Source organism: Leptodactylus fuscus, chromosome 5 (assembly GCF_031893055.1).
Source record: "Leptodactylus fuscus isolate aLepFus1 chromosome 5, aLepFus1.hap2, whole genome shotgun sequence".
NCBI lineage: Eukaryota > Metazoa > Chordata > Amphibia > Anura > Leptodactylidae > Leptodactylus > Leptodactylus fuscus.
In genome coordinates, this window is record NC_134269.1 from 35432100 (window position 1) to 35449005 (window position 16906).

General features: G+C 43.6%; 1 protein-coding gene across 2 annotated transcripts in view; it reads left to right on the top strand.

Moving 5' to 3' along the window:
* The window catches only part of KCNIP3 (potassium voltage-gated channel interacting protein 3), a 62012-nt gene that overhangs the window by 40643 nt on the left and 4463 nt on the right, over nt 1-16906 (top strand). For both annotated transcript variants that reach the window (XM_075272880.1, XM_075272881.1), the window contains 2 exons: nt 12554-12678; nt 13790-13859. In XM_075272880.1, the coding sequence (XP_075128981.1) occupies nt 12554-12678; nt 13790-13859 (195 nt within the window). The remainder of the gene's footprint in view (nt 1-12553; nt 12679-13789; nt 13860-16906) is intronic.

The window sequence follows — 16906 nt, forward strand, 5'->3', positions numbered from 1 at the left end:
TTCTCAGGTAAGTTTTGGCACTGAACTCCAGCCTGGCTTTTTTATGTCTCTGGGTAAGAAGTGGGGTCTTCCTGGGTCTCCTACCATACAGTCCCTTTTCATTCAGATGCCGACGGATAGTACGGGGTGACACTGTTGTACCCTCGGACTGCAGGGCAGCTTGAACTTGTTTGGATGTTAGTCGAGGTTCTTTATCCACCATCCACACAATCTTGCATTGAAATCTCTCGTCAATTTTTCTTTTCCGTCCACATCTAGGGAGGTTAGCCACAGTGCCATGGGCTTTAAACTTCTTGGTGACACTGCGCACGGTAGACACAGGAACATTCCGGTCTTTGGAGATGGACTTGTAGCCTTGAGATTGCTCATGCTTCCTCACAATTTTGCTTCTCAAGTCCTCAGACAATTCTTTGGTCTTCTTTCTTTTCTCCATGCTCAATGTGGTACACACAAGGACACAGGACAGAGGTTGAGTCAACTTTAATCCATTTCAACTGGCTGCAAGTGTGATTTAGTTATTGCCACCACCTGTTAGGTGCCTCAGGTAAGTAACAGGTGCTGTTAATTACACAAATTAGAGAAGCATCACATGATTTTTCAAACAGTGCCAATACTTTTGTCCACCCCCTTTTTTTATGTTTGGTGTGGAATTATATCCAATTTGGCTTTTTGACAATTCTTTTTGTGGTTTTCCATTGAAGACAAATTAAATGAAGATAATAATGCCAAAGAGTTTGTGCTTGCAATCATTTTCTGGAAGAACATGAGTATTATCTGACAGAATTGCAGGGGTGCCAATACTTTTGTCCAACACTGTATCTGCACCGAAAGCTCATGTGAACAGAGACTAATATTGACGTTGAGGTTCCCTTTATACTTTTGGACTACAGAAAACATGAATAATTTCTATAGGAGCGACCCCCAAGATGGGAAAGAGGAGCTGGAAATCTTTCCAGATGGCACAGTGCCCGTAGAAGAGAGTCAATGAAATTGCCCACAGCCATGGTGAATATTACATATTCCCAAATCTGGTCGAGCAAAAATGAGCATGACATGGGGAATCGCAGTGCTGCCACTCATCCAATTTTTGCCTTAGGACCCCCATAACAGTGCCATATAGTCTCCACATTAGGTATCAGGCTACCCAACTGACTGGTATATGGCAAGGATGTAGTTAACCACTATAGGGTATCCCCCTCCATGAACACCTCCCCTAACAATGCGTCATTCCACTCAGGAAACTCTATCCATGGCTCGTGTGTGCTGCATATTTCAATTCCCAGTCTGCCGCTGGGTCTATATTTAGGAGAGGAGGGGGTGAGATGGTAGAGATTACAGAAGGACAGAGCATTGAAAGATGACACTGCAGTCAGGCTATGGTTATGTCAGATTACTATGCTGCGCCCAGGCCATCCCAACACATGGAGAAAATGTCCTCCTCCTCCTATGGTCATGAATGACTTGTATAGAAAAATGGCCAGTTGACAATTAGAGAGCGGGGATGTCCCAGGTGTCTGAGATGGACTAAAGGATTAACAAAAAAAAAAAAAAATCTGTATGGAATGAAATAGAAGGTTTATGGGTGACAACAAGTTGCTGTACTGCTGGATAGGTGATTTGGGCCCAAAAGAGCCCTGGCCTGCACTGTATATTTTATATACTCATCCTTTATAGTGTGATGGAGCCTGTTCTGTCTTTAGCATGGCAGGAGTGATGTACACCGATCAGTCATAAGATTAAAACCACTGACAGGTAAAGTGAATAGCGTTTGTGATAATGGGGCTTGTCAATGGGTGGGATGTATTAGGCAGCGATGACCAGTAGGTTTTTGAAGTTGTGTTGGAAGAAGAGAAAATGATATACAGTATTCATGAATAGGGTTGAGTCGATCTTGAGATTTTAGGATCGTTTTTAAAAACCGATTTTCGATCATTTTCCAGCCGATCCCGATTGTGAAATTTGCTCGATCACCGATCGGGATCCAATCTTTCCCGATCCCGATCGCTCAAGCCTAGTCACAAGGGGGACCTATATAGTTAACCTGTGCGGCAGGGGCGTTGTAGGACACATTTGGTTCGATCATTTTACATGTTCCTGTACTTCTTTACTTATTGTACATTAAGATCATCTGGTGCTATGCAAGTCATTGTATTATCATTATGGCTTCCTACATGCTGTCTATTTAGTAGCAGTGGTGCAGCTCTGCAACAGGGGCACATAGCAGCAAAGCTGAACTCAGTGCATTGTCAGCTTTCCAGCGGTATATAACACCGCCAATGTTCCCTCTAAGCCCTGGAAGCTGCTGAGCGGAACAGCTAGGGAGCTGGGCAAGGCTCTGTCAATGATGGGCGACCTGATGGCCAAACAGTACCACCAGTAGTAAACAAGAAAACGCTAATCTAGTGTATAGATAGTATAATGATCCTTCCTTAGTCACCCCCTCCCCCCCACACAGATTGGTGCTGAGGAAAGTGACGGGCCGACCCGGCACTCAGGGCTTAGTAGGACAGACAGCAATATGGCGGGTGCCATATTAAACAACCGTTGGTTGCTACCTGTCCTCCTGAGTGCATACCTCCCAACTTTTGAAAAGTCAAAAGAGGGATAAAATGTGCAGCAAATTTAGCTCCGCCTACTTTTATGTTGACTCCGCCCATTCTCATTCATTTTTCACATGCTCCCATACAGTATAATCCTCCTACAGTCACCCGTAAATTATATGTCCCCCCTCTATCTCTCCCCCAGTTTCATATACACCCTTCATCTGCCCCCAGTTTCATGTCCCCTCCATCTCTGCCCCCAGCTTCATATCCCCCCATCTCCGCCCCCTAGATTCATGTCCCCTCCATCTCTGCCCCCTAGATTCATGTCCCCTCCTTCTCTGCCCCCAGATTCATGTCCCCCATCTCTGCCCCCAGATTCATGCCCCCCATCTCTGCCCCCAGATTCATGTTTTCCCATCTCTACCCCCAGATTCATGTCCCCTCCATCTCTGCCCCCAGATTCGTGTCCTCTCCATCTCTGCCCCCAGATTTGTGTCCCCTCCATCTCTGCCCCCAGATTCATGTCCCCCCATCTCTGCCCACAGATTCATGTCCCCTCATCTCTGCCCCCAGATTCATGTCCCCCATCTCTTCCCCCAGATTCATGTCCCCTCCATCTCTGCCCCCAGATTCATGTCCCTCCATCTCTGCCCCCAGATTCATGTCCTCTCCATCTCTGCCCCAGTGTCATGCCGTCTCCTCCTTCATCTGCCCCCAGTTTCACGTTCCACCTCAGTGTACAAATTAAACTTACCTTCTCCTCGCTCCCCGCCACTCTCTCCGCGCCTCTCTCTCTCTCGCACACAGTTGTAGGTGCGATATGACGTCATCACATCGCGTCTACACAGCCACTAGCCTAAATGCAGCAGCAAAGCAAGGAGCTGAGCTGTGACAGCTCCTTGCTTTAGTCGCGTCTGTATTCAACTCAGATCTGCATCCTCCAGACGCAGATCTGAGTTGAGTGTGCGGGCATTAATTCTGGCTGAGCGGAGCGGCTGCAATAGGTGAGCAGCGGCCCACGCGCGGACGCTATTGGGAACAGTGAACACCGCCAATGTTAGAGGACATGAAAGATCCTCTTTAAATTGCTGTACCAAGATTTAAATAACATGGAAACAGCGCCACACCTGTCCTTGGGCTGTGTCTAGTATTGCTGCTCAGCAAATTTAAAGTGAATGGGGTTGAGCTGGAATCCCATCCACCCATTGCAGATAATTACACACAGCGGAAATACTGAAAGTTCCAAAACCTTTACGGTTTTGCAAATCGCAGCATGTCAATTATACCTACAGAAATGCCGGTGGTTTCCATATAGAAATGTCCGCAGAGGTTTCCTTCCTGCAGCAACGCGTTTCCGTGAGAATTATAGATGTGGATGACTCAAGTCCACCAAATCATGACACCCTTGCCCAAAATTAATTAATAGTTGGACAGTGTAAGCTTAGGTAGTCTGAATACTGAATACATGGAGACTGATGCTGGGTGATAAATCTGCTCAACATCAGGCTGAAGTTTCTTGGGCCCACCAGATAAAAAGACTCTGGGGACTCACCCTCCAACAACCCATAGGGATATAGACTATAGTACCCCTTGTCTGTCATCTTTTTAAGACAGCCCCTTTAAGAAGAATATTTAGTTAAAGGGAGTCTGTCAGCATTAAATTGGTTACAAACCGAAATGCAGTACCTTGTAGAGTAGATTCTAGAGTTTCCAAATATGTCTGTTATTCAACTCTGGACCCCCATTTTAAATTGGCATTTTATGTATATCCAAATAAGGGGAAGAGATTTGCCCAGGGATCTAGAGATGAAGCTCAGGAAACCTAAGACAGGCCCCAGAGCACATTGCCATATGAATAAAACAGCAATTTACATGAAAACAGGGCCCCAAAGTTGAATAAAAGAGGCATATTTGGAAACTGGAATTAGGATAATAAGCAACTTACTCCTGACAGACTTTCTTTAAGGCTGAGGCCCCACGGGACTACCCACAACTATAAAGCGCTGCGGGAAAAACCAAGGCGGGAACGCATCGCAGTGCTTCCTGCAGCACTTTAAACAGAAAGTTTGTGGAGTTTTTCAATTTCAATTACATCTACAGGGAAGCCACCGGAGTTTCCATAGATATAATTGACACGCTGCAATTTCCAAAACTGTGCAACTTTTGGAAATCGCAGCGTGTCCGCGCTGCGGTTTTTACCACAAAGTAGGCATGAGATTCGCAAGAATCCCATCCACTTTGCAGTTAGTGTACAACAACACAATTTTTCCCGCAGCGTTTCAGGCCAAATCATGGCATTTCCGGCCTGTGGGGCCCCAGTCTAAGGCTAAGGCCCCATGTTGTGATAATGCAGCTTTTTATGTTGCAGGTTTTGCTGCAGTTTCTTAAGCCAAAGTCTGGAGTGGACTTAAAAGGAATGAAAGATATAAAGGAAGCTCTTAGATGTTTCCCTTCTATTAAATTCACTTCTGACTTTAGCTCAAAAAAAGGGAGTAAAATCTGCAACAAAAAAAATTGCCTTTCCGCAACATGGTGCCTTAACTTCAAAAGGTTTTCTAGGTAAAAGGCCTTCAGCGCTATTCTTTACATACACTCCTGTGCTGGTGGCTGCTAATTGGTGGGGTCCCCACGAGTCAGAACCCCAATAAATTAATATTGTTGACCAATCCTAAGGACACCATGGATAATAAATAATCTCCAATGATAAAGGCAATGTCTATATCTACTGAGGTACTTCATAGGGTCTCGTGTCAAACAGACAAAGCCCTCCCCACCAGTTTACGGAAGAATACAGGAAATGAGATTAAGAGACAGAACGCAAACTGGTGAGAGAGGCAAATGGGAAAGGCCTCTCTCACCAGCCTTAGCCTTTAAGACTAAGGTCCCACGGGACGCATTGCGGTTCTTTCCGCAGCGCTTTTAAGAGAAAGTTCACAGAGGTTTCCTCTGCGGACTTTCTCTTAACATTATATCTACGGGAAAGCCGCCGGTGTTTCCGTAGATATAATTGACATGCTGCGATTTGCAAAGCCGCAACGGCTTTGCAAATCGCAGAGTGTCCGTGCTGCGATCTTTTCCACAAAGGGGGATGGGATTCGCATGAATCCCATCCACTTTGCCTGCATTGTACAATGCCGCGATTTTTTCCCGCAGCATCTCCGCTGTGGGCAAATCGCGGTGTTTACGTCCCGTGGGGCCCCGGCCTAAGGCTGAAGATTTTGCTGTGTTTTTAGAGCCAAAGCCAGGAGTGGATTGAGCAGAAGGGAGAAGTATAAGAACTTCCTAGATATTTCCCATTACCTTAGTAGTCATTCTTGGCTGTGGCTCAAAAAACGTAGCAGAATCTGCAACAAAAAGCTGTGTTTTCGCAATGTGCGGCCTTAGCCTTAAAGAGGACTTGCCAACAAGCATATAATACTACATAACAAACATCATTTGATCCTTGCCGTTTCCCTGATCAATTTGGTGTTTTTATTTTTTAAATTCCATTTACCCATTCAAAAGATAAGGCTTTGGAATATTATACAAAAACCAGGTCTATTCTCAATGTTTTCTCTTAGAAAAACATTTCTTCACTGTTTTGGATCCACTCTTGGTCTTAGCTTTCAAATACTTACAAAATACTGATAAAATACTGACCAAATACTGATGTGCGAAAATGGCCTTATCAATAAGATAGTAGACAAAAACAAATATTGACAGAACACCTCCTTAATGCAAATAGTGATGCAACATAGTGACCAAATACTGAGCGTGTGAAAGTGGCCTAAGGAAAAAAGAGCATTGTGGGTTTTCCCCACCACATTTTTTATGGAGTTTTTCTCTGCAGTTTCCTTCCCCTATTAAATCTAATGAGAAAACACTCGCGATTCCGCAGGTCTTTTTTTTTCCCTTCAATGTGTAGATGAATATAACCAAAATCACATTCCCATTGCTGGCACTGTAAGACAGGGGTGAGGAGAAGAGGCCGCAGCATTCTCTTGCTGTTATAGCGCCATTTTAGGCGAAGGCCCCACATAATGGAAAAGCAGTGGAAAAAATGCCGCATTTTACAGTAGCAGCAAAGGGAATGAGATTTTATTCATCTCGCTCACGCATCGCAAAAGAAAGATCTGCAGAAAATATTCGTTTCCAACATCGCTTGCTTCTTTGAAGATCGCCGAATGTCAATTTTAGCTGCAGAATAGAAAATATTTTCTCTATATATTGAAAAAGGTGGAAAATACAGCAAAATCTCGCTGCAGAAAAATAAGTAATGCTAGCCTTAAGGAGAGCCTCCTATAGCGCCTATGAACTGTGCACAGTTAAAAGGGTTGTATAGTATATGAATGTATATAAGATGGGTCTAGTACTGAATCCCAACCACATTCATTTAAAGGGGATGGGTCACGTTTACAACTTATCACATATGCAGCCATACAATTAGTGGGGTCCAACCAATGGAACCCCCAACCCAATATCAAAAACAGGGGACCCTTGTACTTCTTGTCTGAATGGTGTTGCCCCATGACTGTATAACTGCTGAGGATAACTGAGTGCCAGCCCGATAGATGTAAATGGAGGAGTGTGCGCCATTCAGACAGAGACTCTTGTGAACAGTGGGGACCCCACCAGTTACCTACCCTTTGGTTATAAAACTGGCAATACCCAAGCACAGATATGGCACTACCTCTGGAGGAAAACAGCCATGTATTTCTAAGGGTAAGCTCACACAGCAGAGACCTTTTCCACCGTGTGGCTTTTTGGCACGGCTACCCCTGATGGGATGCCGATGCGCGCTTCTGTTTAGGTCTGGATAAATGGGCCTAAGCAGGAGGGTGTCTCAAGCCGCAGACGCTGCAGCTGACTCAGCCGCTGAATCCGCATGTAGATAGGGCATGCCGCTTTTTTTTCCTGCTAGCTGAAAAAAATCGATGGCGGGAAAAAAAAAGCTAGTGACTCCCATTGAAATGAATGGGAGATGATTTTGCAGGCAGATTTTGAGGCAGATTCCGCATCAAAATCCGCCTGCAAAAAACTCTGTGTGAACATATTCTGTACAAGCCATGTAAAGCTCTGTTGTCGTGTCAGTTTCATGAAATACTTGTATTCCACACGTGTGAACAATGCTGGAGCCTTATTTTCTTAGAACTCTGTATTGTCTTGTTCCTCTGTTATTCCTCCTGAAAGTGTATTTCTAATTGAGAAGTGTGTATCCCTAGAAGTTTTCTACTGACTTGCCTGCAAGGTGTATGAAACAGCTATAGTAAGTTTGCTGAGGGTGTCTGGCGTGATGTCCCGGGGCTCTTACTCACTCTTAAAACCCCATTCCTATCCACTCCCCCCCTTTTTTTTTCTTTTTCTATATTCTCGTCACTTACCGTATATACTCGAGTATAAGCCGACCCAAATATAAGCCGAGGCCACTAATTTTACCACAAAGAACTGGGAAAACTTATTGACTCGAGTATAAGCCGGGGGAGGGGGGAAATGCAGGAGCTACTGGAAAATTTCAAAAATTAAATTGGTCGGAGTTTTTGGGTGCAGTAGTTGCTGGGAAGGGGAGGGGGTGTTTTGGTTGTCTGTCTGCCCCTTCCCTGAGCTTGAGGACTGTTTTTTCTTCCCCCACTTGGAATTCAGCCTGGCTGAATATAGGGGATCTGCGGTGCTCCTATTAACCCCTTCCCAAAGAACAGGAGCACTGCAGATCCCCTATATTCAGTAGACCGGGCACTTTCAGACACAGGGACACCTAATGTGTTTGTGTGTCACAGTCATTTTCTACTTTTATATGTATTCTAGGGAAAGGAGGGATTTACAACTTTTATTATTTTTTTAAAGCTTTTTTTTCCCCGCTATTTTATGGGAGATTCTGTACATTACTATTGCGGCTGGTCATAGACCACCCCCCTCCCCCCCCCCAAAAAAAAATAATAATAAAAAAAAAAAAAAAATTTTTTTTTTTTTGCTTGACTCGAGTATAAGCTGAGGGGGGCTTTTTCAGCACAAAAACTGTGCTGAAAAAAATCGGCTTATACTCAAGTATAACACCATCATATTCTGCAGCGCTTTACAGATATACTGTAGTCAACACTGTCCCATATAGTATATAACAATGTCAAAAGACAGAAGCACCACAAGTAAAATAAAGAATCTTTATTAAATAACTGCATAAAATTAATGAAATTATACAGACATATAAGACATTGGGAACAATGCTTCAGAGATAAAGCTGGTGGTGACAGTGATGATGTAAAAAGGGATCTAATGGAAGAAGTATGGATGGATGAAAAGCCCATATTGCTGTGTTTTACAAAAGACAGGTAGATACTAGGGTTGAGCGATTGGGATTGGAAAAGTTTGGATTCCGATCGGCGATTGAGCAAATTTCACGATCAAGATCGGCTGGAAAATGATCAGAAATCAGATTTTAAAATCGATCTTGAAATCTCAATATCGACTCAACCCTAGTAGATACCCTATAATTACAACCAGCAGCAATGGTGCAATGAAAAAATAAATTACTATCCAAGCCCTATAACAATACTATAATGACATGAACACCTACCAACAGCAGACGCGCGTTTCGCTATGTAGCTTCGTCGGTTGGACTCTCTGAAGCATTGGTCCCCCTATCTTATATGTCTGTATAATGTAATTAATTATATGCATTTATTTAATAAGGATTCTTTATTTTACTTGTGGTGATTCTGTCTTTAGACATTGTTATATAATGAAATTTTTGGAGCAACTGCCTTTTGCCTTTGTTTGCATTTGTGTGTGTTTTTACTGTCACATATATAAATCTATATTCCCTATGAATGTGTCTTTGGAGCACCCAGAGGAAACCCACAGAAATACAGGGAGAACATACAAACTCCCTGCAGATGTTGTCCTTGGCAGGATTCAAACCCAGGACTCCAGCACTGCAAGATTACAGTGCTACTTTCCTTTACTTCCAAGGTGCTTTACAAATCGAATCTGACCAAGGACAACATCTGCAAGGAGTTTGTATTTTCTCCTCGTGTTTGCGTGGGTTTCCTCCAGGGACTCCAGTTTCCTCCCACACTCCAAAGACATACTGATAGGGAATGTAGAATGTGAGCCCTATATGGGGCATTGACAATGTCCCGAAATATAATGGCGATATATAAGTAAGAGAACATAAATAAATAGACAAAATCAGAGTGCTTAGGGACACATCACACTATCAATGGGATGGTACCACTGAGTTGTCAGTTTAATAATATTTCCAGGGGGAATAACAGAGGAACGGTGAAATACAGATTTTTAAGAAAAGACGCTCCAGAATTCTTAATTTACCAAAACAGACATCTGAAAAGTGCTCTATAAGATAGCAGGGAGGAATAGACAGTATACACTGTCCACAGAAGGAGCCTGTTACTTTAAATGGCTCCTATCTCCAGTGTTATTGTACAGTCCCGGTATGTCCATGATAACTATATATCACAAAATGCTTTTATTATTGTAATTCCATATTTTAGCTAAAAGCCAGGGTTCCCTTTAAGTAGTGCGCAGTGGTATAACATAACGTGAGCTTATAATACAAGTCCCCCGGGAGCGGACTACACACAGATGTGATGGAAACAAATCCACTTAATGAAGCTGCGCATATCACGGATAAACATAGTGTTATGCTGATAATAAATTGAATACCCTGAAATGGAAAGATTATAGGGCAGGCCGGATGAGCCAATGCTGGCGTGTGGGTAATCTGATGCATCGCAGGGCGCACTATAGAGAGGGATCTTATAAGTCAATACCTAGCAAAAATAGAACATGGAGAGGTGAGGCAATAGCATGCGGCACTACCGGAGGAGGACCAAAGCTGAGTCTTCTAAGCACCCTCACAAATTGTGTAATCCTGAAGGCTTCCATCGCTACAGTGGTTTAGATAATAGATAAGGAGGTTATAACACTTACACCCCTTCTATATGGCAACTGTAAGATATCCCCTATCCATATGATAACTGATCAGTGGGGATCCTTCCTTAAACTGGGGGCAAAGATTCAGTTACCTTACCCTGCTTCCATAAGTGGCACCCGACCAGACAACCAGGACCTGGGGCATCTGCCCCCCAAACTATACCCCTGTCAAGTGGTAAAAGGAATGGGGGTTCTGTGGGTTGTGTATGAATTAAAAAGCAACCAATATATGGGACTGTTGTAAGATACAACATTCAGCTATCTCCTGCAAAAACTGAATGATGTGGCAGCTGCAAATCCATTTACATGGGTGACACTAGAACCCCATTCTCATGATAGGTGGGGGGTCCCAGCGCTTGGATCCCCATTAATAAGAATCCTGTAGATAATAGATACTTTCTATTTACCAGAATACCCCTTTAAAGCCCTTGTTCTTGGGTTACAGCAGGGGTAGGGAACCTTCGGCTCTCCAGCTGCTGTGAAACTACAACTCCCAGCATGCTCCATTCACTTCCATGGGAGTTCCAAGAACAGCAGAGCCAGTATGCATGCTGGGAGTTGTAGTTTTGCAACAGCTGGAGAGCCGCACGTTCCCTACCCCTGGGTTACAGTAAGTGCTCACAGATTTTAAGAGACATATTATATTGATGTCAATGGTATCAGAGGGCCCCCCTCCTGCATACTATACAAATGTGAGACTATACATTGGAGTTCACCCCAATTGACGAAGCTAAAATGGAAGGCTCACAGTAGACAGGTTCCGGCTACTATCTTCTTGACGGGGAGTCCAACAATAGATAGAGTTTCGACAATGCTGTTCCTTAAAGCATATGTACTTTTAATGGCTATGTTAAAGGGGTTGCCCACCAGGCTTAGTATTTTTTTATGGCCTATTCTCAGGATAGGCCACAAATACGTGATTGGGATGGCTATCGTTTGAATGGAGCTACTTCCGGCGCCCATCAAGTACACCATAAAGGGTCATAAGCAAAAAGTGCCTTTCATGGTGTCATGGGTGGCTGCCCACAGTCACTGCAGCTCACCTCACTCTGAAGTCAGTGGGAGTGGAGCTGTGGTGGAGGTTTCACCAGAAACCCACTAAGGACCTGAGGATAGATCATAAAAAAAATTAAGACTAGATTAAAATGGATTAAATTACAGTAATATTGAATTAAATGGGAAAAATTAAGACTGACCCCCTTTAACGAGGGCCTTTCATATCCTCATAGATGCGAGGTATTATATATTGCAAGAATTCAGCGCATTGTCAGCTTTGCCAGTATGCGCCCTAATGCAGGAGGTATCAGTGCCATTAGTTTCAGCATCGATATCCCTCCACTGTCAGAAAGACGGATCTTACAGCCTGGCATCATCAATGGGCTGTGAGGAACTTCCCCTGATAGTACAAGTCTATGGAAGAGAACTGTCAAAGGGGAGTTTCTCCCAGCACAGCGATGACGCTGAGTAGTAAGGACCACCTTTCTGACAGTGGGGAGATATCAGCGCCGAAAGTAATGGCACCAATATCTCCTACACCAAGGATCATACCAGGAAAGCTGAATTCAGCACAAAATTAAAAGTTTTGGAAAATGTTAACTTAGGGCAGGTTCACAAAACTGTTAGTAAAGTCCATTGCTTGCATCCGTCGTAGAATGAGAGCAATGAACTGAGTGACTGATGCATAGGGAGCCCCCTCGATCCATGTCTGTTCCCATTCTCTCTAATCTAAAAACATGATGGGCGCTTTCTGTCAACTTTGCTTATTTTTCAAGAGAAACCCGTACCTGCAGGACTTCTCTACAGTTCAGAAAGTAAATGTACACAACCGATTAAAACTTCCCTGTTTACATTGAGTGAATGGGAACGGACAGAAATGGAGGATGTTCCGTTTGCATTGGTCACTCTATTGTCGTTTAAGTCCATTACTATAATCCTTTGACTTACAATAACAACAGTAGTGTGAACCTACACTTATAGACATTGGTTTCAGACTTGGTGACAGGTCTTCTATAAGGTATATACAATGACCGGTTGGTATTGAAGGCAAACTATCTAGGGTGTGACATTGTGATCCTGTTTTGCAGATAGCAGTGACAGCGAGGTGGAGCTATCGACGGTACGCCACCAGCCGGAAGGACTGGAGCAGCTTCAAGCTGTCACCAAATTCACAAAGAAGGAGCTTCAGTCTTTATACAGAGGATTTAAAAATGTGAGCACGTTGTCCATTAAGATGTCACCATTACCCTAAACACAAATAAACGTAGACACGCGCTGAATGGCCATTTTATTAGAGACATCCATCTAGTAGCACATTGGACCTCCTTTGGCCTCTAGAACTGCAGCAATTTCTTGTAGCATGCATGGGTATCCTCCGCAGGTATCAGAGGGTCTACCAAGAAAACTTTCTCCACACCATTACTCCACGTCTACCAGCATGATCGGCTGATACCGGAGATGAAGGCTTCATTAGTTCATGTTTCTTGTGGCAAATTCTGGTGATACAGAAATCAGGAAATGTTTTTCCACTGCTCTGTGATCCAATTTTTTGCTCTTTTGCCCACTGGAGTCTAGACTTTTTGTTTCCCATATACAAAAATAGCACTAAGAACTGGTTGTCTGCTGTTATACCCCATTCATGGTAAGAAATGACAAGTTGCACATTCGGACACGTTCGTTGGACCTCAGTGTTTTTGGCCACATGAAAGGTTCCTGACATCTTCCTCTGATTTTCTTTATCGATGAGCAGTTTATGTCTACAGGATCCTATTTCTCTGGACGTTCTTCCTCATTCACCGATTTCTCGTCTACCATCCACACAAGAAAACCCCATAGTGTTGGCGTTTTTTTCAGTCATGGTCCCCTAGCTTGGGGGACCATGTCTCAAGTGAAGTCACTCAGATCTCTTGATGTTTCCCATTCCAATATGAATTACCAATGAAACGAATCCACAATACACTTGTCACTTGATGTTATGTGGCAATCTGGAGTCACGTGTCTAAATTCCATTTAGAGAAGCAGATGAGAGGGCAGATGTCTCTAATAAAGTGGCCAGTCAGGGCAAAGGGATACATGAAAAGCTGACTGAATCTTTTCCCACAAAATTATATATCAATCTGCTCTGCTCCTTCTGATCTACAACATGGGCTGCCTATACGGTCTACTTTGACTACATATGATTTGTTGTTTTTGGGATTACTGATAAAGAATGTCTACTGGTGGCATCATGTATCGTAGCAGAAATAGCTGTGTCTCTAGTGATAGGTGGCGATACCCAACCACAATTTTGGTAGTGATCATTATCATCCATCATTTCTTTTCAGGAGTGTCCCAGTGGGTTGGTGGATGAGGAAACCTTCAAGCTGATTTACTCACAGTTCTTCCCTCAAGGAGGTCAGTAGATTCTTGTTTTTCTGTTTATCTTCCTATTGTTCCATAAGCAAAGCAATGTAACTCTACAGTGACAAGTTGTGGGGTAGCTTGAGCTAACCGAACTTTATCCAATGCATTGCTTGTCTTGCCCCAATTGCCTCCTCAGTGTTTACAGCTCATTGTCTAGGTTTGAGACCACCTCCGCTATTTAGTGGTCCATCCACCTCTGATCTCTTTATTGTGATTGACAACTCATAGAGGCTTCTGTTATCTCTGCAAAGTGCAATTAGCTGCTGAGCCCTGATAAGAGCTAGAACAGTGCCTGAACAACATATGTGATCTCTGTAAATCCAAAAATAACAGTGTGCAGTTTAGACCAAGCAGTGTCAGCGCATGCTGCTGGCCTGTGTTGGACCTCACACCAGCCAAGCCAATCTGCCATCTTGTCAGTGGAACAAGGAAGCAGATGGCAGAGGAGGGCAAGTGAAACCTTAGGATTGGAAAACCTCTTTAACAGTCACTGCAGGGGTCTAAGGCCTGTAACCCTAGATAGAGAGCAAAGGAAATCTGGGTGAGCTAACTACTTAATTGCTAGTCTACTTCCTACTCACTAACATTACGGAAGGGCTTATCGTCTTAAACTACGCCCCTATTCCAGAATGTTCTGGGGTTGAGGAAGGAAACACCGCTAATAACCAGACTGAAACACAGATAAACACAGCGTTACAATAACATATTCAATAATCCACTTTTACCCAATTTTGTGGGTTACTATACTGGGTTGTATTGACCTATACTGTGCATGCCAAATGGAAATGTCACCATATTTCGAGATGGCAAGCTGCTGTTATATGATAACATAACTTGTAAGGCTGAAAAAAATTTCAGCAAGTTCCAGTTCCAAGTATCAGAATAAATCCCTGGATCAGGGTTGTATCTATAGGAGATGCAGTGGTAGAAGTTGCTACTGGGCCCTGGACATGGAGGGGGCCGCAAAGATCCTTCTAACACGTAATATACACCACTATTCTAAATGACACAAAGTAGATAGGGGCCCCATTACAGATTGGGGGCATTGGGGCCTTGGAACTATACGTTATACTGTATCTCTGCACTGGTTAACATCCAGGGATGTAGTAACTATAACCAGTAATATTGTTGTACTAAGGCCCTTCTTGAAGTATTTTGAGAAATCACTCTGACGCTAGGTTCACACTAGCGTTCGGGTCTCAGTTCTCAGCTTTCTGTCTTCTGCAGGCAGAAGACAGAAAGCTGTCAAGAGCAGGTCCAGCCGTGAGCACCGGTGAGCGTTTTATGCTCTCCGCCGCGAAACCGGTTTTTTAAAACCGGACACAGAGTACTGCATGTCCGACTCTGTGTCCGATTTAAAATAAACGGTTTTGCGGCGGAGAGCATAAAACGCTCACCGGCGCTCATGGCCGGACACCTTTCAAACCCATTGAAATGAAAGAGTCCTGCAGGTTTCCGTCTTCTGCCTCTGTTTTGTGCAGGAAACGGAAACCTGCAGAACGGAGACCGGGCGCATATGTGAACAAACCCTGACAGCTTCCTTTGGTAGAGTCTATAGCCTCACTGCTTTTACAGTAAAGAATCCTCTTCTATGTTGGTCTTGAAACTTTCTTTCTTTCAGATGTAATAGGTAAAGCAGTTAAAGAAGACCTTTCATGTCCTCTGACATCAGCGGTATTATATAGTGCCGAAGATATGGTTCTATATCCCTCTACTATCAGAAGGGTGGCCCTTACAGCCAAGCATCAATGTTGGGCTGTGAAGAACACCCCCATGACAGTACTCTTCCATAGCCTTGTACTGTCAGGGTAACGCTAGTCTCTAAGGCCCATCCTTCTGGCAGTGGAGGGATATATGAAGGGCACTGATATCTCCGGCACCTAGGTGGGCTGAATTCAGCATACTGTCAGATTTCGAGCAGTATATAATACCGCCTATCTCCCAGCACATGAAAGGTCTCTATGAAAGCATTAGTAAGCAAAATGGCATCAAATATGGAGCTAACCTTTACAAAAATGCTAAAGGGCTTGTATGTCTTTACCCTAAATAACAAAGCGACCCTTTTGCATTAATGTTCAACCTACTGACCCTCAAAGCATTTAAAAGAATGAGGCATGGTTCTTGCCTTTGAAGACAAATAGAGAAAAGCTCTTTACTTTGTAAACTCAAGATCGGATCAATAAGGTGAGATGCGTGAGCAGGACATTGTGGAGCTAGAAAGAACCATATTTTTTGTAAAAGATTCATTTAATGTACTTGTGGGATTTCGCTCTTGACCTCTAAGAAAGTAATTATGTTTTATCTGAATAATTTCCTGTTGCAGCACTGGCGGATGTAGAGCGCTCTCATGTACAATAAGGCCTTAAAGCTGCTAAATATGTTCGTCTACCTCTATCGAGCAGGACAGGACATAATAAAAAACAATGGCCCAGATCTACAAAGAGTTACACAGTGTAAACTAATCTGTCATCCAGCATCAGTCACTGTGATAAATCTGAAGTACTTTCAGAGGGGCAGTCTGATCAGATTTATCACAGTGACTGCTGCTGGATGACAGATCTGTAGATAGTTTACACCACCTCGTATTTGGCTCAGGAGACATGCACATGACCATGTCCATGTTCCCAGGCCAAAATTGAATGGCAAGGATAGCACACGGATGACAAAACAGGCAGGAATAGGACCTGTCCTGATTGGCCCTGGGTTCACGGCCCCAAGCACTCGACCATGAAAATAAACGATCGTGGGCCACTGAAATAAATGGGTCAGTGTGCTAGCTATGAAAACATAGCTGACTGTACACACGGTTGTGTGTATAAGACCTTATTTTGAGCAAGAATAACAATAAAATTTTGGTTCATCCTGCCATGCCCCTTTTCTCTGTCTCATGTCTAGCTCAAAAGAGGTGCACCATTGATGTTAGTGTCCAGCCCTCCTGTCTCCTGTGTTTGGTCACACCTATCTCCTGTCCTCTCTGGTTATTTATTTTTTAATATTAGTATTGGCAGGCCTATGGGGCAGCACTGCAGTGCCTAAAG